This window comes from Sciurus vulgaris (genome assembly GCF_902686455.1).
Source record: "Sciurus vulgaris genome assembly, chromosome: 5".
NCBI classification, from domain to species: Eukaryota; Metazoa; Chordata; class Mammalia; order Rodentia; family Sciuridae; genus Sciurus; species Sciurus vulgaris.
In genome coordinates this window covers 116,523,326-116,547,910 of record NC_136465.1, presented here as the reverse complement: position 1 = coordinate 116,547,910, position 24,585 = coordinate 116,523,326, and the positions used below count along the sequence as shown (strand labels likewise).

The following is a 24,585-nucleotide window of genomic DNA, read 5'->3' as shown; positions in this document are numbered from 1 at the left end:
CCCCGACTCCTCCCCCCGTACCCCCAGCCCGGCCAGAACGGCCCCCGGGACAGAGCGACGCGGAACCCCGGGCGCCTGGGTCCCCAGCATGATCCTCGGTGAGTGGGCTCTGCGCCTCCAGTCTCCAGGCTCCCGGGTCCCTCTCAGCGGGTCACCCCTCTCCACCTCCCGGCACCGCGGAGACTGCGGCCGCCAGTCAGCGACCGGTTCCCCCTCCCCCTTCAGCTGGCTCCACATCTGGGGTCCCTTCCCCTCTTCGCTAAGCTGCCGCTTCTCCGGGTGGTCTAAGGGAGTGGCGAGGGGGGAGGCAGAACGGAGTGAGACCCCCGCCCCATAATGAGAACATTGCGTATTCATGAGGCTCATGAATATTATATGACAGTCTACGAGAGGCTGGGGGAGGGGGCTGGTGCTGGCCTGGTGGAGTTGGGGGAAAGGTTCGGACCCGTCCCCTCCAGCGCCTTCCCCCACCCTTTGCTTTGACACTCCGACATCCTTCTGGGCCCAGGATAAGAGGGAAAGGAGGAAGTGGGGGGCGGGGGGAGAAGATGGTGGGTGTAGCTTCGAGGTGAGTGTGGTGGGAGGTGGGAACCTGAGGGCTGAAGATAAGGGGGCTGGGGAGAAGAGCGGGTGGGAAACCGTCCATCCAGGGCTCCTGCGGCTTAGAGCCTGTCTCCGCAGCCATCCTGCCCCAACACGCCGGGACCTGCCCCTCTCTCTCCCTGCTCTGGCTGCCTGGGCCCTTCCTTCCCGTCTTCCTTCTTCCCCTCCACCCCTGCCTTGGGCCGGGGGCCACCAGGAGAAGGAGAGGTTGTGGGGAAAGTAAGGCTGGGGGAGGGGAACTCCCGCTGGGTTCTGACAGCCCGTCAGCCACAGCCACCCCATCCTCATGACCTACATCGGGAAGGGAGCCCCAGGGATGGGGGAGGAGAGGGCCTAGCTATATTCTGGACTCCGCATCAGCTCCAGCTCCAGGGCCCTGCCTCCACAATAGTGCACAGGCCTACGCTGACCTCTGCCCTCCACCCTGGCTAGGCCGGTTCCTGTGCCCTGTTTGTGCTGGGAGCCCCCTACCAAGCCCAGACACCTGTGGTCTCCCTCCCCCCACTGGGGACACCTGGATGCAGCTGATGCCCAGAGGGCTTGACTGGCTCCTACCCTCGTCGTTCTCCTGAGACCCTCTGCTATCTATCTGCCTTTCTTTTCTTCTTTGAATTCATCCCCTTTACCCTGTTGACTTCGCTAGCAGAGACCCATCCGCCTTCCTTCTCTCCTCCTCCTGTGTGGCCTCTCTCACCACTTTATGCCTCACTCCCCTCCACCTGGCACTCCATCATATCTATTAAATGAATGAGAACAAGGCATGAATGACTTCTTCCGTGCCTCTTTCCCAAGAGTATTCTAGTAGGGGAAGATATTCCACAGCCTTCTTTGAATACCACCCCCATCCTCTAGGGGGACACCCCCAACACACTTTGGACTCAGACCCCTTTGCACAGGTTCCACTATCCTCCAACCTGTGCCATCTCTGCCCTCTGCCCTCACCCTGTAATTAACTGCCTCCTTGTTCCAAGGCTACTGAGGGGTGGGAAGCCTGCTAGGGCCCTCAAAACCTCAGTCTTTTTTTTTTTTTTTTTTTTTTTTTTTTTTGGTGCAGAGGATAGAACCTGAGCCTTATGAATTATGTGTGCATACATAAACACACACTCTACCACTGGGCTACACCCCAGCCCTCCACCCGAGCCCTCTTTAAGGAAGGAGGTGAGTGAGGGAAGCTGCCAGGCTCAGGTCTCACCCTCAGGACCCATACCAAGGTATTCAGCTCTAAATGCCTCATTTAGAATGGACCACTGAGTCCATGTGCTAGGTGACCCTGAAGGGGCTCCAAGATGTCCCTGCCCAGCTTGCTCGAGATCTAGAGTTGGAGTCCCAGGTTTAAGGTGGTAGTTCTGGGCCCGGCTTCCTTGTTCCAAGTCTTTTTGCACCATCCTTTCCATGGAGACCCTGGTGCTGTGAGGGGCGGGCAGAAGAGGAGGCCTCTTCCAGTTAGGTTGGGAAAGATTTCTCAGAGGTCTGCCTCCCTGCTCTTCCCTTCCCAATCTCCTCCTCCCTTTAAGCCCTGCTCCCGCCCACACCCACCCTGGGGTTATTAGGGATGATGTTTTGAGTAGTTGTTCATAATCATCCCCTTGTCTCTTTCATCTTTGACTTCAAAGCTTTTCCAGCTCTCAACCTGCCTCCTGCCAGGATGGGGCAGAAGGGGACAGATACATTGGACTTGGTCAAGAAGATAAGACCCAGGAGCTCAAGGCTTTCCAGTCGCTTCCCACCCTGATTTAGGCATTTCTGGGGAAGGAAGAGAAGCCAAAAGGCCTAAAAGAAAACAGAGATGGATGAGATGATATCTCAATTCCTCCCTTTAGCCTCAGAGTCTAATTCCCATTCTAACCCAGTACTGACCCTATGATTTTCGTCATCTGGAGCCCTAACTACTTGCAACCTTAACCCCAATGCCTCTCTCTGAGCTTGGTCTCACCCTGGCCTCGCCTTCAGACCAGCACTACTCTCAGCCCTGCCCAGCACCTTTCCTGGCTCCCGTGCCTACTCAGGCATTGCCACACCCTGAACCAGCTCACAGCAGACGCTCCCATCTTTACCACCAGGGCCTGAGGCCGGGGCTCCACCTGAGAACCAAGGAGCTAGGGCTCCCAACCTGGCCAGAACTTCTGGGGAAGAGAAGGAGGAAGAGACCAGGCCTCAGTGGGATGGAGGAGCCAGATGCAGCTTGGTGGTGGGTTAGTGTTGGCAGGGAAACCAGAGCAAGATCAAAGTGCCCACAGTTAAGCAGGGTATAGAAATGGGCAGATGTCCACTATCTGAGGGGCTACGAACTGCCCCCTCTAAAGTGCGTTGGGAACTGTCTTTAATAAAGCATGTAGCAATTCCCCGTGGAGCTGGGTGGGGTTCTGTCTGCTGGAGGTAATTACTCTAATGAGCTTCTCTCTGGAGAAGCCTGCCCCAGCCAGGCCCCAGCTCCTCCCTGCCCTGCCTAACATGGGTGCTTCACTTACACACACTCCAATTTACTCTCCTTCTCTGATAAAAACCCAGATTTTTTTTTTTACCTCATTTCTGGTCACCTGGTTCTTCCTATATTCTTTCCTTTTCAGCTTTCCTTCCCCAGAAAAGTATAGTGCTGCCTCTGGAGCCAAGCGTGTTCAAATCCCCTCCTAGCTGTGTGACCTTGGTCAGGTAACTCCCTCTCTGAGCCAGCTGTCACCCTCTATAAGATGAGAATTTATTTATTCAGCAAACATTTATTGAGTTCTCATTGTGGCATGCCAGCACTTGACATGGATTTGTTCAATCCTTTTGTCAGCTCTGTGAGGCAGGTACTGTTGTTCTCATTTCACAGATGAGAAATGAGACTGAGAGAGTCAGAGAAACCAGCTAGCCACCCAGCTAGTGCACAGGGGACCGTCCACTGGGAAACCATGTATGTAAAGTGCTTGGCATATAGGAAGCCCTCGAAAAGTGGCAACTATTGTTATTCTCCGAAAATGGAAGGGAGGGAGCTAGGTGCGGTGGTGCAGGCCTGTAATCCCAGCGACTCGGGAGACTGAGGCAGGAAGATTGCAGGTTCAAAGCTAGCCTCAGCAATTTAGCAAGGCCCTAAGCAATTTAGCAAGACCCTGTCTCAAAATAAAAATTTTTTAAAAACAGGCTGAGGATGTGGCTCAGTGGTAAAGCACCTCTGGGTTCAATTCCTAGTACAAAAAAGGTGTGTGTGTTGCGGGGGGGTGGGGGGGAGCCTGAGGTTTGAGCTATATGAAACCAAGAGGCCTGTTTCTGCCCACCCAACCCATAGCTGCCATCTGCCCTTCACCCCACCTCAGATTTCAGAGTGGAGGGGAGGACACAGGAATCCAGAAAGGAGAAAATGACTCTCCATTTGCCCACCCTGGTCCTTCCCTTACTCCACCCTTATTTCACCCTCTCTTATATTCCCCTCTACCCCAACATTCACATCAGTGGAAAAGACGAGTTACTGGTCACAGGGAACGGAGTGGCTGTACCTGTTTTTTTTTTTTTTAATCCCCCTCTGGAGTTGAAATGAGGACTCCAATGCCAGGAAATGCATGGAACTTGCTCTCCCCATCCTATCCTTCAACCAGATGGAAGCCTGTGCTCACATCTCTGCTTCAGAGTTAAATTAGAGCCCTTTGGGAGTGATGTAGCAGAGAAGGAACTTGCTATAGAGTGCGACAGATCTTGATTTGAATCTCAGCCCTGGTACTTACAGGCTGTGTGACATCAGCCAAGTTTTTTTAACTACTCTCAGTCCTGGTTTCCCCACATACCAAATGGAAAAAAATAATATCAGCTACTTCATGGAATCCTAGTCACCTCATAGCCTAGGTCACCTCAGAGATTAAATGTGATAATACTCAGAATTCATTGCCTGGCACACGGTGGCTCCTCGATTTTTTTCCTGTGGCTTTTTCTGGAACTCAGCTCTCTCCCGGCGATGGTTTGAGGAGTGGGAGGTTAGAGAGCCCAGAGCCAAGCTGCAGTCCCTCCTGCTGCAGCGGGTCAAGAGCCAGCCCCAAACCAGCTGCTGGGGTGGGGGCGGGATGCTGGGGACTCTGGGAGCACTCAGGTTTCTCTCACCATTCCTGAGGCTCGTTAAGGCTGCACTGGCCTTGGGTGCCAGGCAGAGAAGAGGGGTGGGGCCTAGGGGGAGGCCATGAGGGGACAGATCGGGAAGGGAAGAGGGCCAAACTGTCGGTCAGTCTTTTCACTCTCTTCTCTTGGTCTTCCTCCCTCTCTCCATTCTCCGCCCTTTGGTCTTCCCACCCTCACCTCTAGCTCTATGTCCTGCTTTTCAGCAGGGTCTGTTTTTATATCTCATTTCACTCTTCCATCTTTCCATGGTTCTCTACCCTCTTCTCTCACAAAGTCTCTGTCCTTTTTCTCAGTTACTTATTCCTGCTTCTGCTACTCTACCATTTTCTCTCACTCGCTGTCTGTCTTCACCCACCCCATCCCAACCCTGAAGGTGTCAGAGGAGGAAATGGACACAAGACACACAGACCCCCAACAGCTCAAGGGCCAAAGCCAAGCATCCTATACTCTCCTTCAGACCCTAGAATTTGGAAGCCCAAACTCCCAGCAGCCTTGACCCCTCTCTGCCTGAGGCACCCTGGCCACCCAGTCCTGGCATTGGGTGGAAGAGACAGACCCCTCCAGACCTTTCTGGACCAGCTCCCTGCCCCCAGCTGTGCCTGAGCCCTCCCCACCCCCTCTCCCTCGCCTCAGATTCCCCTAATCCCTGCTCCCCCGCCCTCCCCTCTGCCCCACTTTTCCAGGACTCTGATTGGCTGATTCTACTGACTGGGCTGGGGGAGGGGGATAGCAAGGGAGGGGGCAGAGGGCAGAACCAAGGGAAGGGGACGTTGTCAGGCCCAGGCCCCTGGGGGGCCAGGGCCAGGCCACTGCCTGGGGGCAGCGGGCACCAGAAACTGAAGGTATGAAAGAGGGTAGTCTCTATGGAGGGAATAGGAGAAGAACCTGGGGATCCCCTGCCCTAGGAAGGTCAGGGGAGGACGGGGCCAAGCAAGCAGGCTGCTTTGTTCCTGGGAACCCCTGTTGCTGGCAGCGGGTGGCTGGAGTAGTGGAGGACAGCCAGAGCTCTGCAGCTGGTGGACTGTGGGGTCGCAGAAGGCAGCTGGGCCACAGGCTATCCAGAGGGTCCTGGGTGCCTCTGCACTCAGGGCTGCCTTTGGAAGCTGGTGGAGTTCCTCCCATGACTCTAGGGGGAGGAGAAGAACATTTCAGGGGAGGGTAGTTGGAGAGAAGGCCTCCACTTTCATTTCCCCTTGGGGTCAGAGGCCGGGTGGTGGCTGTCCTGCAGAGCTGGAGCTGAGCACTCCCGGTGAGACAAAGGGCCTGGGGAGGACTGAAGAGGGTTGGAGAGGGGTCTGGGAGAATGGCCCAGACCATCCACCTACTCGCTACCTACCCCCAGAGAGGTCAGCAGTTAATTAAGAGTTGTGACTGGAACAAAATCATAACTCCTGGGAACCTGAAAAATTCTGCACCCCTCCCCCAGATCTTGGCTTCATGGTCCCCTTGGGCAGTGGCATGAATCACCCAGTTGACTCTGTCCTTCCTGGGATGATAACAAACCTTTGACTATCCAGAGGGCAAGCAATGCCAGGGAAGCAAGGAGTGGCCAGGAGCTTGGGGCTAAGGGTTCCTGTTGGTCCAGCAGACAGCCTGCAAGGAAGGTCTAGGCTTTCCTAGGTCTGTAAAGTACCTAAAGGTCTTAGGGGGAGGGAGATGAGAAGGGGAAGTGAAAACCACCCAGAAGGGAAGGCCCACAGAGGAGGACCTGCTCCAGGGCTCCGGAGTCAGCAGGGGAAGTGTGTATACAGGGCTCACCCATGTGCACAAATGGGGGTCACACTTCTGAGTGTGGGGCCCCAGCGAGGGAGTGGGAATGCCAGGCTTGGGCGGGCTTCCCCAGCTTCAATCTCCCTACCCTACAGAATGCTTTCTCTGCCCTCCAGGCAGCCTGAGCCGGGCAGGGCCCCTCCCGCTGCTGCGGCAGCCCCCCATCATGCAGCCCCCGCTGGACCTCAAGCAGATTCTGCCCTTCCCTCTGGAGCCAGCCCCCACCCTGAGCCTCTTCAACTACAGCACGGTGAGTAGCAGCCGCCTTCCCCAGCCCACCCCTGCCCTCTTCTACTCCTATATTTAATTCTTTATCTCTTCTTATGACTTAATCTTCCTCACTTCTAGTCAATTACAAGTTTTGTCAGCTATCTGGTATAGTATTAACCACAATAATAATAGTTAATATGTACTGAAGTCTGCTATCGACCAACACCATGTGGAGTGTTTTGTGTGAATGATCTCACTTAGTCCTCCTGTGATGGCCAGACCATCCAGAAAAGTAATAAGGCCTAAGGAGTGGTAGTGACAGTAGGGAGGTGGCGGGGTGTACATGCTGAATCCAGAAAGGGGATAAGCAGGTAGACAAGCATGCCTACCTTTAAGTTCTAGCTCTCTGGAGCCCTAGCTAGGTAGATAGGATCTGTGGGTAGGGCTTGGAGGGCTGGCAAAGTTGTCTGTTTACTACAATATGAAGTAGGGAGCCACTGCCCATTCTTGGGCAGGAGAATGACTTGCTAAGAGCAGCCTTTGAGGAAGGTGACTGGAGAAGTCTGAGTGAGGCTGGAAAGGAGCAAAGACTGGAGGAGGGGGCCTAGTTAGGAGGCTGCTCCAGCAGTGTGGGACTGGAGGAAAGTCACACTGGGAAAGTGGCAGCAGCAGGGTGAGGGAGAGGAAGGGGAAGGGTGAGGTGTTTCCAAGGACATACTGACAGGCCTGGTGACCAGCTGGTGTTCAGGGGTTGGGGAGAAGAGAAAGGATGAGTCAAGGATGACCCAAGGTTCAGGCCTTTGCGACTGGGAGGAAGAAGTCACCGTGACACAGGCAGGGTTTAGAGGAGGAGGCTGTCTGGGCTGAGAGTGCTGAACTCTTTGGGACATGCTGAGAGTTTTACAGGAGAACATTGAACCAAAAAGTCCAACAGTTCAGTGTGGTGATGCATGCCATAATCTCAGCAACCCAGGAGACTGAGGCAGGAGGATTACAAGTTTGGATTGCAGCCTCAGCAACCTGAAGTCCAACAGTCAACTAGAACTTGAGGCCTGGAGAGAGGGCTGAAGCTAAAGGTTGGGGATTCAGCCTTACTCAACTCAGATCACCCACCATCAAAGCACATTTGGCCACAAACACAAACTGAATGGAGTATGCAGAGACTGCAGCAGATGTTTCTATATCCAACTTCCTTTAATCTTCACCACAACCCCACAAGGTAGACATTAATATTCCTGTTCGACAAATGGGACAACAAAAATTGAGGTTAGCCACTGAGCCACATCCCCAGTCCTTTCTGTGTTTTATTTGGAGATTGGGTCTTGCTAAGTTGCTTAGGGCCTTTCTAAATCACTGAGTCTAGCTTTGAACTTGGGATCTTCCTGCCTTAGCCTCCCAAGTTACTTGGATTACAGGTGTAACCACTGTGCCCAGACAGGGTTCAGTCATTTCTGTAAGTTGACGCGGTCTGTGTCCAAGATATAATTTGAACCCATAACATCTTACTCCAAATAGAATTCTCTTTATTCCTTAGCCACTCTCCAAAATCTCCAGAAGAACCTAAACCAACATTTGCATTGCATTTTAATGTCTACAAAGTGCTTTTCAAATCTTAACCTTTAACCCTTATAGCACCCTTTGGGGTGACTGTTGTTATTATTCTCATTTTACAAGAGAAAATTGAGTATTGACTATAAGCAGGGCACAGGTCTAGATACAATGCAGACAGGAGGGATAAATATAAGATAGCCCTTTTTTTCAGTTGTCAATGGATCTTTTATTTTATTTAGATTTTTTTTTTTTTTTTTTTTTTTTTTTTTTAGTCATAGATGAACACAATACCTTTACTTTGTTTAGCTTCTTTATATGGTGCTGAGGATCAAACCCAATGCCTCACTCGTGCTAGGCAAGCACTCCACCACTGAGCCACACCCCAGCCTGGACCTTTTATTTTTATTTATTTATTTTTATCTGGTACTGAGGATTGAACCCAGTGCCTCACACATGCCAGGCAAGTGCTCTACCACTGAGCCACAGCCCCAGCCCAAGACACTCCTATCTTAAAGGACTTTATATTCAGGAAAGAAAGATATGTACACAGAAGAACAGAGAAGATTATGAATATTGTGACAGAAACGCTAACAACAATTCAACTTAACCAAAAAAAATTTATTTTTGAGCATGTATCATGTGCTGGGCACTGTGCCTGGTATCGGGGACATAGGACTCAGTCCTCAGCCTTAGGGAGCTCACAGTTGAGCAGGAATAATAACAAGTTAACAGTCACCCTGTAGTGTTGAGGAGCTGTGTCAGAGGCAGTTAGCTTTCATGGGAGTCAAAGCAGTGTCAAACACGACTTGCTGGAGATGGAAGTACCTAAGGGACCAACCAAAGTTAAGCAGGAAAAAGGAGAACAGAGGAGAAAAGGACTTAACCTAGATGGAGTGGATAACATGATTTAGGCTTTGAAGAATTATTAGTAGGATTTTAAAAGTGTCCTTAAACAATGTTCCAGATTGAAGCAAATTACAAGAGCAAGGACTAGAAAAGAACACTTGAGAAAGTGCAGTTGATTGGGTATAACTGGAACCTAAGGTATGGGGAATACTTTCCCCCTCTCTGAATACCTGACTTACACTTACCCTTAAGTCTTAGCACCCCATTGTTGTCTCTATTTTTTAAAATTTATTTACTTTTTATGTTGTTGTTTTGATACCATGGTCTCACTGGTCTGCCCAGGATGGGCTCAAGTTCAAGATCCTCTTGCCCCAGTCTCCCAGGTAGTTGGGATTATAGGAGTGCTTTGTCCATATTTTATAGGCGAGAATATATGGACTCAGAGAGGTTAAGTGACTTGTCTAAGGTTGCAAAGTTATCTAATTGATTTACGTAAATAATCCAGGTTTCTGAGTTCCGCAGGGCTCCTGTCTCCACTGCTTCGTGGAGCTGTTTGAAGCCATGAGTGCCTGGTGTGGTGCTGCACACCTGTCAGCCAAGCAACTCTGGAAGCTAAGGCAGGTTGAAGGCCAGCCTCAGCAACTTAATGAGACCCTCAGCAACTTAGCGAGACTTTCTCAAGATTAAAACATAAAAAGTGCTAGGGTCTCCAGGTTCAATCCCTAGTATCAAAAAACAAACAGAAAAAGGAGAAAAAGGAGAAGTGGGGGAGTGGGACAGGGAGGAAAAAGAGGAGGAGGAGAAGAAGAGGAGAAAGAAAAATAAGTCATGGAATCTGTAAATGTAGCTCAGTGAGGGACTAGAAAGCACTTGCCTAGCATGCATGAGGCTCTGGATTCAATTCCCATCACCACATACATACATACATAAAGGCATGAGCATAGTTGGGCTTGGAGAGTGCAGCAGGGTATTGAACATCACCAGCTTTGGCATATGACTGTCAGAATGTGAATTGATGGCCCATTGTACTGGCTATGTGCCCTTAAGCAAGGCATTTAACCATCCTGAATCTCAATTTTACCATCTGTAGAATGGGATAGTAATAGTATTAACTCATGAGGTTGTAACAATTGTATTATATAATCATAACACCTAGCACCAAGTAAGAGTTCAATCAATATTAGCTGGTATGATTGTTATGTTATTGCTATTATTTTTTAAAAATTTTTTACTTGTTAATGGACCTTTATTTTATTTATTTATTTATTTATGATGTGGAGGATCGAACCCAGTGCCTCACACATGGTAGGCAAGTGCTCTACCACTGAGCAATAACCCCAGCCCATATTGCTATTATTTTGGTTTACGGGAAGAGCAGAAAGAGAAGGTAGGATAGTCAGGGACTCAGCCTTGAGGAATAAGCAGAATTAGGCAGTGGGAACCTGAGGAGGCTCCCTGAAGGAAACAGAGGAGCCACTGGAGCGGGCAGGGGAGGAAATACACTCTTGTAGAGTTGGAGAAGCCAAGGGAGAGAGTGTGTCGGGCTGCATCAATAGTGTCAAATTCTGCAGGGAAATGAGGACTGCAGAAAAGCTGCAGACAGGCCTTTGGAAGTACTGTGCAGCAGTTAAGTACATGGCTTTGGAGTCAAGCTGCCCAGGTTTAAATTCAAATCCCAGTTCAGCCACTTACTAGCTTATGACCTTGGGCAAATTATTTAACCTCTCTAAACCTCAGTTCCTTCGTCTATAAAATGAAGATAATAATAGTACTTACTTCAAATAGTGGTTGTGATGATTAAATTAGATAATCCATGCAAAGAGTTCAGTACAGAGCAGCCACATTCCAAGGAATCAATCAACATTAGGTGCTGCTGGAGGTGGTACTATTACTCATGGCACCTTTAGCTGTCTGCCGACTGGTACCTCCAGCTCTCTTTCCTACTGGGGCAGTTCCTACCCATCATACCTTCCCCCCTCAATCCACCCCGCATTGCTGTCTCCCTTCATTCTCCTCCCACTTACTCCACTGCTTCCTTCTGCCCTTGGATGTCCCTCACTGTCTCCCAAAGGCAACTTCTCCCTGGATCCAGTACCCTGCTTCAGTCATCTCTTTGCCTTAGGTAAGATGGGAGGGGATGAGACCCAGAGATGAGATAATAGGATCCCAAGCCCTGTCCACAGAGAATGAGGTGTCCTGGGGAGTGGGCTGCTTTGCTTTCCTGCCGCTCACGCCCCAACTCGACCGCCAGAGGGCAGTAAGTGCACGAAGCGTGGTTTAAGCTTAGAGAACCTGGTGCGCCTGGTGTCAGACGAGGGGAGAGGGAGAGGAGCGGTTAGGCATGATGTCTCTAGTCTGAGGTCGCATCTGTCCTGGGAGCCCCAGCCCCACCATTTGGAAGAATCGCTGAGAGAGCAGTGCCTGACACCTGGGTACCTGGGTTCGGTTTCCCACCCCTGCGGGGTAAGAGCCTTGAAAAAGGCGCAGCACAGGGACTGTGTGCACAAGGAACTGGGTATGTGTTGTCTGCGGACTCTCAAGAATCGCTGTCAGCAGAGGAGCGAGGATCAAGGCCGAAGGGGTGAAAGAAAGGACAAATGTCCGAGCTAGACAGAGTCGACCATAGGATTGAACATTGGACCCAAGAAGGAAGGCATCTTGGGTCATCTGTTCATTGCCTATGCCGCCGGGCCAAGTGGCCCCTCGCCCGGAGAAGGTCTTTCCGGGAAGAGGCGCCTGGACTTGGACATCCCCTCTAGCCTGTTCGGTCTAGCCCCCCTCCACTCCTCTCCGGTTCCCTGTCCCCGCCCCCGTCCTCGGACCGCCCTCGGCCCCGCCTCCGGGGCGGGCTCCAGAGCCGGCCGGCGCCGCCTCCCAGTCTCCCGACCCGCCCGGCCTCACAGCCCGAGCCGCCCGGGCAACCAGCGCCGCGTCCCCGGCCTGCCCGGCCGGCCAGGCTCGGCCCCCCCGCCCGGGTCCGCCACCCGGGCCATGGAGCCGCGGCCCCCAGGGTCCCGCAGGGTAAGCCACCCGGCCCCTCCTCTCTCTCGGGTTCCGCGCTGCCGCAGCGCCCCCCCACCCCATCCCCGCCCGCCCCTGCGTGGCTGGCCACCTCTCGCTTTGCCCAGTCCGCGGGTTGTCCGGCCCATCCCCCACACCGGCACGGCCCTAACCAGCCTCAGGATCCCAGTTGGTGCCCCCAGACCGTGCCACCATACTGGATACCCTAACCTCTGCTTCCCAGGTCCTTGGAGTCCCCCAGATCTTCAGACTTCCCATCAGGTCCTATACCTACCCTCAAATTACCTCACTTTTCAGCTCCCTCTTCACCAGCCCTGGCCCAGCATCCCTTCCCCACCAGCTTCCACCTGCTCTTTTTATTTTCCCTGTGTCAGCCCTTCGTGTTCCTCAGGTTTTCCCATCCTTGAGATTCCACCCCCTTTCCCTTGCGGCTTGTCACCTCATTTTGAGGGGTGGGGAAGTGGGGTGGTCAAACAAGGGACTGCAAGTTCCATCACATAGAGAGGAATGGAAGGAAATATAATCATAGCTTCCCCCTCATGATCTAGTTTCCTCGCTCTATCCCCATTGCCCTTCCTGATTCATTTTGCCCCAGCTTCAGGGAGCTATTCCCCTTCACGTTTGCTGTTGGAGGGCACATGGGAGGAGACTGTTTGGTGGACTTGTCCAGACAGTCTGTAGGCCAACATCCCATAGAAGAGGCTGTGGAGTGAGATGGGCTCTGGGAGATGCTGGCCTCCACTTCTCCCCAGGGAGCCTTCATCTAGGTCACCGGGGCCTCCTGACCTTGGCCTGAAGCAGTACTTCAGTGGCTCACATTCCACCTGCACCAGGATTAGACCCAGGAGCCCTCACCTTCAACCTGGTGTCTCCTCTGTTCTTGAAGAGAAGGTGGGAAAGGCCTGCCTGACTCCAGTGCTACCCTCCCTGTCCCTAGTTGGTGTTTCTGGACTTTAACCTGGAGAGGAGGCTGTGCTAGAGTTACTTTCTCACCCTGGAGGAGGGACCCAGGTGGAGCCAGGATTCTCAGGGAATGGAGGTTTGGATGGTCAGGCCACATCTCATCCTCAGGATCCTGGGTCCTTATCCCCTCCTGGGAGCAGGCTGGGGCAGTGGGGTGGGGCAGAGATAGAACCAGGAGATGCTGCCCTCCCCTCTACATCCCATTCCTCTCTCCCTACTGTTTTCATCCGACTTAGGTTTCCTGGCCCAGATTGGGTTTCTGTCTGGGCTGAATTCCCATTCCCCACCCAGCATGTGAGGAAGCCCAGGGTTTAGGAGAACCCTGGGGCAGAGTTGGGGGAGGAGGGTCTCTGAATAGGAAAAGCTTAGACCTGGAGACTGGGAGCTGAGAGCAGCAATCTGTCTCCCCTTTGTGATTAAAGCCTGTCTCCAACTTGGTCTGTCTTTCTTTCTGCCAAACACATCATATATTTACACAGATAAACACACAGCTGAAGATTACACAACCCGACCATTCTTGGTGTCAGCTAAGCCCCCAACACAGAACTGTTGATACATAAATGATGTACGCACAGTACATGACACTCATTCACACTCCACCCATGCACAGATTGATCACAGCCTGCCTAGCGCGCACACACACACACACACACACGTGCACACACCCATTCCTCTCCTGTTAGACTTTTCCTTGAATGTAACTGGGGCTTCCAGGAAGCTGATAGGAGGTGAAAAGAGAGCATTGAGAGGGGCTCCTTCCAGCCCAGGGTCAGTCAAGATATTGATGTTTGTCGGACACTTATCTGAACCCAGTCCTGGTTCCTGCATCCACCATTGCAGCATAGGTGAGGCTGCCGCCCATTTCACAAGGGATGCTGAAAGCCCCTTTCCTGATATTAACCCAACCAGCTGGTGAGACTCCTGGGGGAGGCAGGGAAGTCAAGACATCTGGGCTTTCCGGTCTCCAACCCTTCTTGCCCCTGCTTCATGATCCCTCTCTCGCAGCGTCTCACTGGAAACCCTGAAACCTGGGCACAAGCAGGGACTCAAGTGAGGAACTAAGGACCCCCAATTCCCTAGCAATTCTGTCTTACTTGATTCCTTCCACCTTGAAGATAAGGTTCCACCCCTAACTTGGTTTGTTCTTATCAGCTGTCTCAGCCATCACCCAATCCTCAGCCTCAGCTGCATTCCAGTCAGTCCTGCCTCTCCCTGGCCGCCTAGGGGCCCAAGGGGAGGAGGGCTGTTCTGGAAGGCAATCTTCATGCCTCTAGGCCCTTGGCTTTATCCCCTGATAGTAGAAGACCTCAGAGAACTCCCATCCTCTTCGCTCCTTGCTCCTCATGAACTCTTGGCAGAAGACTGCAAAGACATCTGCTGACCCAGGGTGGAGGCAGAGATGGCCCTAATCCTACCCAGACCACAGCCCTGCCCCAGAAGCCCTGTGATCAGGGAGAGAAGGTTCAGAAGATAACTGGGCTGCCTTAGACTATTCCAGCTCCCTTCTTACACCCCATTATTTGCTACAGCCACCTATTCCCCTCTGATTTTTTTTTTTTTTTTTTTTTTTTTCCGGTACTGGGAATTCAACCACCCCCAGGGCACTTAACCACTGAGCCACATCACCAGCCCTTTACATATATTTTATTTTGAGGCAAGGTCTCCCTAAGTTGCTGAGGCTGACTTTGAACTTCCAATTTTTCCTGCTTCAGCCTCTCAAGCTACTGGAATTACAGGTATGTGACACTGTGGCTCTTCTGATTCTTTTACTTGCTCTAGAAGGTGCTGCCTTAAAAAGGTCCATAGAGCCAGGCACAGTGACGCACACCTGTAATCCCAGCAGCACGGGAGGACAAGACAGGAAGACCATGAGTTCAAAGCCAGCTTCAGCAATTTAGCAAGGCCCTAAGCAACGCAGCAAGACCCTGTCTCTGAATTAAAAAAAAAAAAAAAAAAAGATAAAAAGTAAAAGGGCAGGGTTGGGGTTGTAGCTCAGTGGCAGAGCACTTGCCTAGCATATGTGAGGCACTGAGTTAAATTCTCAGCACCACATATAAATAAATAAATAAAATAGAGGCATTGGGGGCTGGGGTTGTGGCTCAGTGATAGAGCATTTGCCTAGCATGTGTGAGGCACTGGGTTCAATCCCCAGCACCACATGAAACTAAATAAACCAAATAATGATATTGTGTCCATCTGCAACTAAAAATAAAAAATAAAAATAAAGGCATTGTGTCATCTCCAACTAAAAAATATTAAAAAAAAAAAAAAAGTGTAAAGGGCTAACTGGGGATGTGACTTGGTGGCTAAACACCCCTGGTTCAACCCCTGGTACCAAAAAAAATGGTCCACAGAAAGAGTGTTAAAGGCAAACTGGATCCCAGAAATGGGAAGATAGGAACCAGAGGATGGACTGGGCAGAAAGTCTTACACCAGAGGGGGCCAAAAGGGTTCAAAAGCTTCAGTGAAAGGCCCAAAGTTCTAGGGTTCCCTAGGACTTAGTGTCAGCAGACCTCTGGCAGATTAGCTAGCTATAGGAGACAGGTCAAGATGACAGAGTTGGACCTTCATGGTATGATGAACCAAGGCAAGAGTCCAGGATCCAGTTCCAGCTCAGATATTAACTCATGATGTGACCTTGGGCAAACCACTTGTACTTTTTTGTGAAATAGTAGCATTGGTCCAATGACTCCATCAGGTCCCTTCCAGTGCTATGAAGACTGAGCTAGAGGAATCAGGGAACTGAGGCTTAGAGCCTTCAATTCCAGGAAAAAGCTCTGGGACCTTGGTTTAACCCAGCTGCTGCCAGTCGGAGGGATGATGGACTTATGCTGGGGTTCCTGGCTCACTCTAGCCTGTCTCCACAGATGGACCCTGTGCAGAAGGCTGTGCTCTCCCACACTTTTGGGGGACCCTTACTCAAGACCAAGCGGCCTGTCATTTCCTGTAATGTCTGTCAAATCCGCTTCAATTCTCAGGTAAGAAGTCCAGTTGCTTGTCCCACCCCTGGGACAGGGGCAGCCAGGGGACCTTGAGGAGGGCAGAGACTGGGACCTCTGGGTGAGAGGCAAGGACTAAAGGCATGTTGAGGGAAGAACAAGGAGTGGGGATACTGTGGGATAGGCGAGAGCTGCTGGGAGGCACTTCAGGCAAGTAAGAGGTCACTATATGGGGGTTTTTGGATTTTTTAAATTAATTTATTATTTTTTTAGTTGTGAGTGGCCCTTTATTTTATTTATACGTGGTGCTGAGAATCAAACCCAGTGCCTCACACATGCTAGGCAAGCACTCTGCCACTGAGCCACAACCCCAGCCCTGACTATGTGTTGTGACGTGAGTAGACCCATCCTCTGAGGCTGGCCCCTTCCTCCCTCCCTCAGAGACTGAGGTATTCCATGTTTAGACCTTCTTAGAATGTAGGTATCTGGGTGGGAGTGTGACCTTTGGCCCTCTGGTCCTCAGGTACAGGGCTGAGTTAAGTCATTGGCTCCCCTGCAGAGTCTCTGTCCTCTTTGGCCTCTGCTAGACTCCTCCCTGGGCCTGCTCACTTCCCTCTAACCCCCTGGCTTCCTCTTCTCTCTACCCCATTTCTACCCTTCTCCCTTCAAATCACACACAAAGTCTGGGACTTTCCCCATGGGGAGAAGCCACCCAAAACCCCAAACCCAGGTGTCTAGCCACCCAGATTTCCTCCCTCTAAGGCTCCAGTGGGACTCCTGTTTGGGTGTAGAGGGACCTTCATAGCATACAGGCTCTGAGAGCTTTTGGAGAAAAACAGCAGAGCCTCTTTCTGCTGAGTAGAGAAAATAAAAGCATATTCTGTTTCTCTATCCAGTGTACACACACACACACACACACACACACACACACCCCATGCCGCGGGCCTTGCACACCACTGGGCTGCCAGTGTTCTCTTCCTGCCTATCTACACCTTTTATTTCTACCCCTGTCTAAGTGACCTTGTGCCTCCAGGATCATACATTCTTAGCAGGGGTACAAATGGGAACAGAGGGTAGGGGCAGGCAGTGGGTGGAGCCAAGATCAACCCAGCATTAGGCCCCTATTTAGCTTGGTCCCTAGGCATCCTCTCTACCAACCCTGTCTCCACTCACTGGTGAAGGGAACAAGATTGGAGAGGTGGGGAGCCAATAGCAAACAGCCCTTCCCTCTTTTTCCCTCCCTTTCCCTCCCCCATCCAGTGGCTCTGTTTTGACAGCTGTCTCTACTGCTGTCTTCTGTCTCCAGAGCTGGGCTTGAGGCCAGGGTCCTCTAGGGTGTCCACAGAGGCTTCAGGGAAAATGAGACCTAGGGGGAGTCATCAGGATAGAACCCAGGCATCAGAGCTCCTGGGACTCCCAGTCTGAGGGTAAAAGCAGCAAGGGCAGAATCCTGGGGGCAGAGAATCAGGACATAGGCCTAGGGTCTAAGAGGATGCCAGCTGACCACATCTTAGACCCCTCCCAGTTTAGGATTCTCCCACAGGTTTGTGGTCCCCAGGTCTGGGGCCTGAGTCTGCAGTCAGGTCCTAGGTGTGGTAGTGGGATGCAGTCTGGGCTAAGCGGGAATCCAGATTCCCAGAGAGTCATGCTTGATGTGTTTGTCCAAGCTTCAGGAATGAGCAGACTGATTAGCGTGGGGCTTTACATCTCAGGAGTACAGGGAGATTCATTGCAGCCTGCTGAGGCCACCCCAGGAGCTGAGGAACCCTGTGGGGAGATCAGGCGATGAAAAGTGATCTCAGATTCCATTTTTTTCTTCCATCCCTAAAGAGTCAGGCCGAGGCACACTACAAGGGTAACCGCCATGCCCGAAGAGTCAAAGGCATTGAGGCTGCCAAGACCCGAGGCAGAGAGCCTGGCATCCGAGAACCTGGAGACCCAGCTCCACCAGGAAGCACTCCCACAAATGGGGAAGGTGTAGCCCCCCGTCCAGGTGTGTCTGAATCTCCCACATCCTTCAACTGATCTCTTACTTCTCTGGTCTCTCCCCATTTCATTAACTCTTCCCTGCTTCTGTCTCCCTCCCTCACTCCCAACCCCCACCCCCACTCCCACCCAAGGTGTGTCCTGGAGCCAAGCACAGTGATGTAAAATTTCCATCCTGTCACCCTCACCCCCTCGCCTCAGCTCCTCTCAACAGAGTCACCACTGTCTGTCCTCTCTGCTCAGTGACTCAGAGAGGGGCTAGGGTGAGGCCACCTGGCAAACCTCCCCAAGAAAAGGGGAACCATCCAATCCAGAGAGAGGCCCTTCCTGCTGGAGAGAGGGAATCAGGATGTTTGAGTGCCTGCCCTGCTGGGGCTCTCCTCAGAGAAGACTGAGTTCAAGAAACCCAAGGAACTCCCTGGATTTTCTCGGCTAGACCCTTGGACTTCTCTGGGCCAGTTTTCTTTTCTGGCAAATAAGAGAGTGAGACTTTTAAGATCTTTGAGGTCATTTCTAGGTTTACAAAAAGCCACTCCGAAGTTCTTTTTCCCTCATGGCTAGTGGCCATCCTCAACCATACTTCTAAGAGACTAGGAGAGGGATTATGGGGACAGGAAGATATAAGCCACCCCTATCCTAGGATTACCACATCCAGTGGCAGTCATGGCCAACTCCAAAGAGATCTGACATCCCCCCTTGTCCCCATTTCCTTCTATCCTGGCCTGCCCTTCCTGCCTCACCCTAAGAAGAATGAGAAACAAGCCTGTGCACTGCCCAGGCCCCAACTCCCCACACATGCTGGGAACCACCCTCAGGCGTCCACAGATGGAAGGGCGGGCCTGAGTTCTAATTGTGCTCGGGCTCTTTCCTAGTCTGATCATGTTGGTTTGGTTTGTTAACATCTCTGTAAAATGGGGGGACATTGATGATGGTGGTTGTTTAGTAGTGGTGGAGGGAGATAGTTAACATTTCTTTTTTGTGTGTGGTACTGGAAATGGAGCCCTTTTTTACTTTTTATTTTAAGACACGTTCTTGCTAACGTCCTGAGTGCCTAAGTTGCGAAGGCTCAGGCTAGGGTTGTGGCTCAGTGGTAGAGCGCTGGCCTAGCGATGAGTTCCGTTCTCATCACCACATATAAATAAATGAATAAAATAAAGGTCCATCAACATCTAAAAAACAAAATTTTTTTAAAAGTTGTGAAGGCTGGCCTTGAACTTGGGATCCTCCTGCCTACACCTCCTGAGTTGCTGGGATTACAGGCGTGTATCACCATATCTGACTAGTTAACATTTCTCTCATAGCACTGTTCTAGGTATCTTCCACATATTACTTTATTCAGTTTCTATACTCTCTGAGGATCAGAGCAAGATGACTATTCCTGTCCTGCTTTCATAAACCATGAAGTCCTATCCAGACTGGGATGTGGATGCTCTCTCTGGATTGGGGTGAAGGTGGAGGATGTCAGAAATGAGTAAGAGAAATAAGCGGAAGAATCATAGGATGGACAAACAAATGAACACCTGCAGTGGTCAGGAGTTCCCTTCCCAACAGCTCCCTACCCCAACTGCAGGCCTCCTCTTGACCCGGAAACTGGATCGTCTGTTGGAGGGAGAATGGGAGCGCTAGAGTTTCCCCTGTACAGAGGCCAGAACCCGGCACTGAAGCCTGGGGCCTGTGCATCTTTAATTGAGCCATGAATTATAGAGCAGCCTGCATCCCTGTTTCTTCCCTCTCTGGTTCTGCTCTTTCTGTTTCCCTTTGCCATGCCTGCATCCGCCTCTCCTGACCTTCCTTTATCCTGGTTCTGCCCCTTCCTACAGCTAGCAGGCCACTGGGGCATGAATCCTTATTCCACACCTCACCCTCTGGCTGGGCAGAATGCCAGCTTCACCCTCCAGGTAGGCTGGTGGAGCCAGACCCCCCAACTAGCCATTCCTAGCTCATGGAGAATGAACCAGGCTCTAGAGTCTCACACCCAGCCTGTGGCAACTGAACCACATCTGGTTCTGATCCATGCATGACAACATGCATGTTGTCACAGGGTGGGGACTCCTGGGCCCCTGCCCTCCAGGAAATGGAGGTGGGTGTCCACATGAAGAATGTTCTCCAAGAACTCTCTGGGGTGACCCAGTGTTTTACCCCAACAGTTTCCACAGAGAATGGACTGGGTCCAGCCCCAGGATCCCCAGAGAAACAGCCTGGCTCCCCATCCCCCCCAAGTGTTCCAGAGACTGGCCGTGGGGTAATCAAGGGTGAAGGGGGGACTCCAGCCTCAGCTTCCGTGCCTGGGGGCAGCAAGGAAGAGGAGGAGAAAGCCAAGCGACTGCTCTACTGTGCTCTGTGCAAAGTGGCTGTGAACTCCCTGTCCCAGCTTGAGGCACATAACAAAGGTATAGACCCTCCCCAACCATGTTCTCCAGTCCTCTGCCCACCCTGCTTCCTATATCCTGACTCCCTGGCTTCCAACATCCTGGAGACTCCCAAGATCTACCAGGCTCTCTCCTTCCCCAGCCATCTCCCCCTGTCCTTAGCCCCTTACTGCCTCAGCTCCCCCTCCACCCTCTTTCACTTGTGACTCTCCTGTGGCCCACCTTGTATTTGGGAGGAACCCAAGGGGCTAGAAAAACCCCACACTTGTGCATCCCTCCCATATAGTCACTGGGAATGTGGGTGTTTAAGGTCTAGTCGGCTTGGAAATTGTTCCTCTACTCCTTACCTCCTGCCCTCTGTGGGCTCCAGGTACTAAGCACAAGACAATTCTGGAGGCCCGAAGTGGGCTGGGTCCCATCAAAGCTTACCCTAGGCTGGGGCCTCCCACCCCTGGGGAACCAGAGGCTCCTGCCCAAGACCGAACCTTCCACTGTGAGATCTGCAATGTCAAGGTCAACTCGGAGGTCCAACTTAAACAGGTGAGTCTAAGGCCCTCCCCAGGAATTCTGCTGAGGGGGGCAGGGAGGACCAGAAGCTTGGGTGAGGTCCCTTCTTAAGGCTCCTACCTCTGCTAAAAATGGAAACGGGCCCAGAACTTGGAACTGGGTTATCGGCGATGTGGCCGTGCCCCCTGGCGGTTGCTCTTTTCTGGGGGCTCACAACCCACCACCCAATCGCCTCCTCAGCACATCTCCAGCCGGCGGCACCGAGACGGCGTGGCCGGGAAGCCCAACCCACTACTGAGCCGTCACAAGAAGCCCAGGGGCGCCGGGGAGCTGGCGGTGAGGCCAGGGCGCTGGGGAATTCGGCGGGTTGGAAAGAGGGAAGCAGGCGGGGCTGCGGGAGAGGTGGTGTTTACAGGACCGCCCGATGACCCCCCTGCGCTTCTCTCCGGCTTCAGGGCACGCTGACTTTCTCCAAGGAGCTGCCCAAGTCCCTAGCCGGCGGCCTGCTCCCCAGCCCCCTGGCGGTGGCTGCAGTGATGGCAGCGGCAGCTGGCTCCCCGCTATCCCTGCGCCCAGCTCCCGCCGCACCTCTTCTGCAGGGACCGCCGATCACTCACCCACTGCTCCACCCGGCCCCGGGACCCATCCGAACTGCGCACGGACCCATCCTCTTCTCCCCCTACTGACCTCAGCCCCGAGCCCCTCCCATTCAACCCCCCACCTCCAGCCGGGACCCAGGCCTCCGGGCTCCCAGCCCGCCCCTCCCGGCGCTCCCTGAATGATCTCTCCTTCCCCCGCCCACCCCGAGGTACGGGGTTCCAGGAAAGGGGAGGGGTAGTGGGGGAGGGGGGCTTCAGAAGGGGGGGAACACCCCAGATCTCAGGGAACCCCGCCCCCTGCCCTTCCCTCTCCCCTAGAAAAGGGGGGGCCGTCTCACCCCTGAGCCCCCTTGGGGACACCCCCCCTCCCAAAAGCCATGTCCATCCAGCCCTTCCCCCTCAAACCTAGCACAAAACGGGGTTCACAAGCCATGGTCGGGGCCCGAGGGGCAGAAATGGATTTCTTGGCAATAAGCGGACTCTGGGACTCCGGCCCCCTACCCCAAACTGAAGCGCTTCCGTGAACACGCCCGTCCTCCGCAGGGGGAGGGGAGCAAGCGGGATCCCGGGTCCCTCATAAGCACTTTGGTTTTACCGCCGGCAACCTCACTGTGCCCGCCCCGCACCATGCCCCAGCCCCAGGGCTAGCCGGGCCCATTGCAAGGGGCAGCACTTGGGGGCATCTCTGGCACTTGGGTGGGACCAAGGAGATGCCCCCATAGACCCTTCCCTCGCCTTCTTCCTCCCCCGTCCGGGTTCCATTCTTTTCACCAGCACCCATCGCCCAAGGGGTACCGAGGGGGGCAAGGGGTGTCCAGTCCAAGCCCACCCCCGCCTCGCCTTCCGCAAAACTGTGAGCAAAAAGCAATAGAAGCCTCGCCCCCGCCCCTCCCTCTCCGCAGGATTCGCCGAGTCTGTAGCCTCCCCCGTCCCAGCTCCTAGACCTCATGGCTGTCCCCTCCACTGCACAACTCGGGCGGGGGCGTGACACCCCCACCCCTTATGTGGTTTCGTATTGTCAACCCTTCCCACCTCCAACCCGGGAGGGAGACCGGCCCCCACAGGCCTTCCCCTCCCCACCTACTCTTTCTGCTTGACAATGTAGCAACCCCGGCCCCCCACCCTGGCCCTCCCCTTTTCCCTGTCCCTGACAATAAAGTCTGAATTCGTTCTGCCCTCCGCCCTCAGACTCTCCTTGCCCGCTGATTTGGGAGCACTTTGATAGGGAGATGTATCTGTATGGTGAGGGAAACCGACACACCGAAAGGGGGCCAGGAGGAGGAGGGGGGACAGGAAAACGGGGGTGGGAGGAGGCAAGGTAGGAGACTTCTGCAAAGCTAGCGGAGGTTCCCATCCCACCCAGCTCATGTAAACTTGGTCTAGAGGAATCTTTTTAGTCCAGGTCTGGGATTGCAGTGCAGCTGTTTAGAATTCGCCACAAGTCCACCAGGCGGCGCCAACGACAGAGAAAAGGAGTGTTCTCTAGGCTAAGTCGCGATTCCAGGGAGATGGGTCTAGACCCAGTCTCAGACAAAGGAAAGAATTCAGGCTTTTCTATCTCTGGTGGGAAAACCATGCCAGCAAGACAGGGCACGGAAAGAATTGGGGATGAGGTGAACAGATTGAGCGCTAGCCTTTGCTTGGCCCTGTACAGTGACCTCAGGCCAGTCTTATCCTGTCTGGACCTCAGTTTCCCCATCTGCTAAATGAACCGACTGGAATCTTTCAACAGTTCATTGAGAGCTCATGTATGTCAAGAGTATAACACACTGAGATTGCCATTTGCAGATATATTAGACTCCTTTCTTGTCCCACCAGCTACATGGTCTGAAGCCGGGGAGCAGTTGGTCACCTTTCACGTGGTTTATGAAGGAAAGGGTCTGCTCCTTAACCCCAGAATTCAGTTCCACTACAAACTCCCAAGAACAGCCAGTACCCTGTGGACCTCTCTGTCTAGCCATCCTAGGTGGCAGGAAAGTCAAACCAAAAGTCCCAGAACAAAACCCAGCATCTGGAGGGGCCCTCCTGACTATGGTCTTCTCTTCTTACTTCCCCTCCTCTACCCACCTGCTAGTCTTGCAGAAGACAGACAGAGGGAAGGTGATATGATGACAAAGAGGAAGGAGAGGGGAATAGGGGCCCTGGGTTTGTGAAATTGTGGGTGCGAGTTCACTGTGGGTTCAGAAATGGAAACCAATAGGAGTGTTTTGTTTTGTTATCAAGTCAATGTAGTTAAAAATAAATAAAAAATAAAAATTAAAAAAAAAAAAAAAAAGGCAGAGTGGAGATCCAAAACTATCTTAGAGAGGGTCTCGAAGAAACTCAGGTTGGAGAAGCTGGATACTGGCACCCCCCACCCAGGCACCTCAAACATGCTGGTTTAAAATTGAATTCATCATTAAGACTAAACTTTTATTTCTATAATTCATTACTAGAGACCTTTCTCTGAACACACAGAGCACCAGAAACCACAGGAATAAGTACAGGGTTCTCTCCTGAGTGTGGAACTGGCTCTCCGTGCTGCTTTGCTGTAACTGCCATTTGCCATTGATAATCATTCTCTACTTTGGGGAGGGTGAGAGGGAGAAGATACCATCTGAGTATTTTCTGGTTTCTTTTTTTTTTTTTTTAATATTTTTTTAGATGTTGATACACCTTTATTTTTATTCTTTTACTTATAGACAGTGCTGAGAATCAAACCCAATTCCTCACACATGCCAGGCAAGCGCTCTACCACTGAGCCACAATCCCAGTCCCTCTGGTTTCTTGAGGGTAATATATTTTAGCTTTCTTCTTTCTGTGTCCTCTTAACCAATGTTAATTTTTTTTTGTTAACTTGTTCTGTGGTTTCTTTCTTCTTTTTTCCTTCCTTTCTATACTGGGGATTGAACCCAGATGGGCTCTATCACTGAGCCACATCCCAACCTTTGTTTGTTTTGAGGCGTTGTTTAGAGCCTTGCTAAGTTGCCCAGGCTAGTCTCAAACTTGTGATCCTCTTGCCTCAGCCTCAGCCTCCTAAATAGCTGAGATTATGGGTTTGTGCCACTGTACACTGCAAACAGGACCATTTTTCAGTTTATTATTGAGCATCCAAAGGTCACAGTAGTGATCTTATTGGTTCTGTGGTGGCAGCACCAC

General features: G+C 52.3%; 1 protein-coding gene across 3 annotated transcripts; it reads left to right on the top strand.

Annotated features, from left to right (window-relative positions):
- On the top strand, positions 1–22,629 carry ZNF385A (zinc finger protein 385A). 3 transcript variants are annotated; one of them, XM_079140967.1, is made up of 8 exons: positions 1–98; positions 6,573–6,706; positions 15,915–16,025; positions 17,817–17,979; positions 20,120–20,362; positions 20,712–20,881; positions 21,089–21,184; positions 21,304–22,629. In XM_079140967.1, exons 1-8 carry the CDS (start codon positions 89–91, stop codon positions 21,532–21,534), a joined length of 1,158 nt encoding a protein of 385 aa, XP_078997093.1. In that variant the 5' UTR covers positions 1–88; the 3' UTR covers positions 21,535–22,629. The 3 variants fall into 3 exon arrangements, with proteins under 3 accessions (XP_078997093.1, XP_078997091.1, XP_078997092.1); XM_079140965.1 differs by lacking the exon at positions 1–98 and adding an exon at positions 5,406–5,528; XM_079140966.1 differs by lacking the exon at positions 1–98 and adding an exon at positions 5,825–5,935.
- The last annotated feature ends 1,956 nt before the right edge of the window (positions 22,630–24,585 follow it).

Excerpts from the sequence above, each read along its gene's own strand:
- ZNF385A (XM_079140967.1), top strand. Across the intron at positions 17,980-20,119 it reads AGGTGTAGCCCCCCGTCCAG|TTTCCACAGAGAATGGACTG; the intron begins GTGTGTCTGAAT and ends TTACCCCAACAG. Across the intron at positions 21,185-21,303 it reads GGGGCGCCGGGGAGCTGGCG|GGCACGCTGACTTTCTCCAA; the intron begins GTGAGGCCAGGG and ends CTCCGGCTTCAG.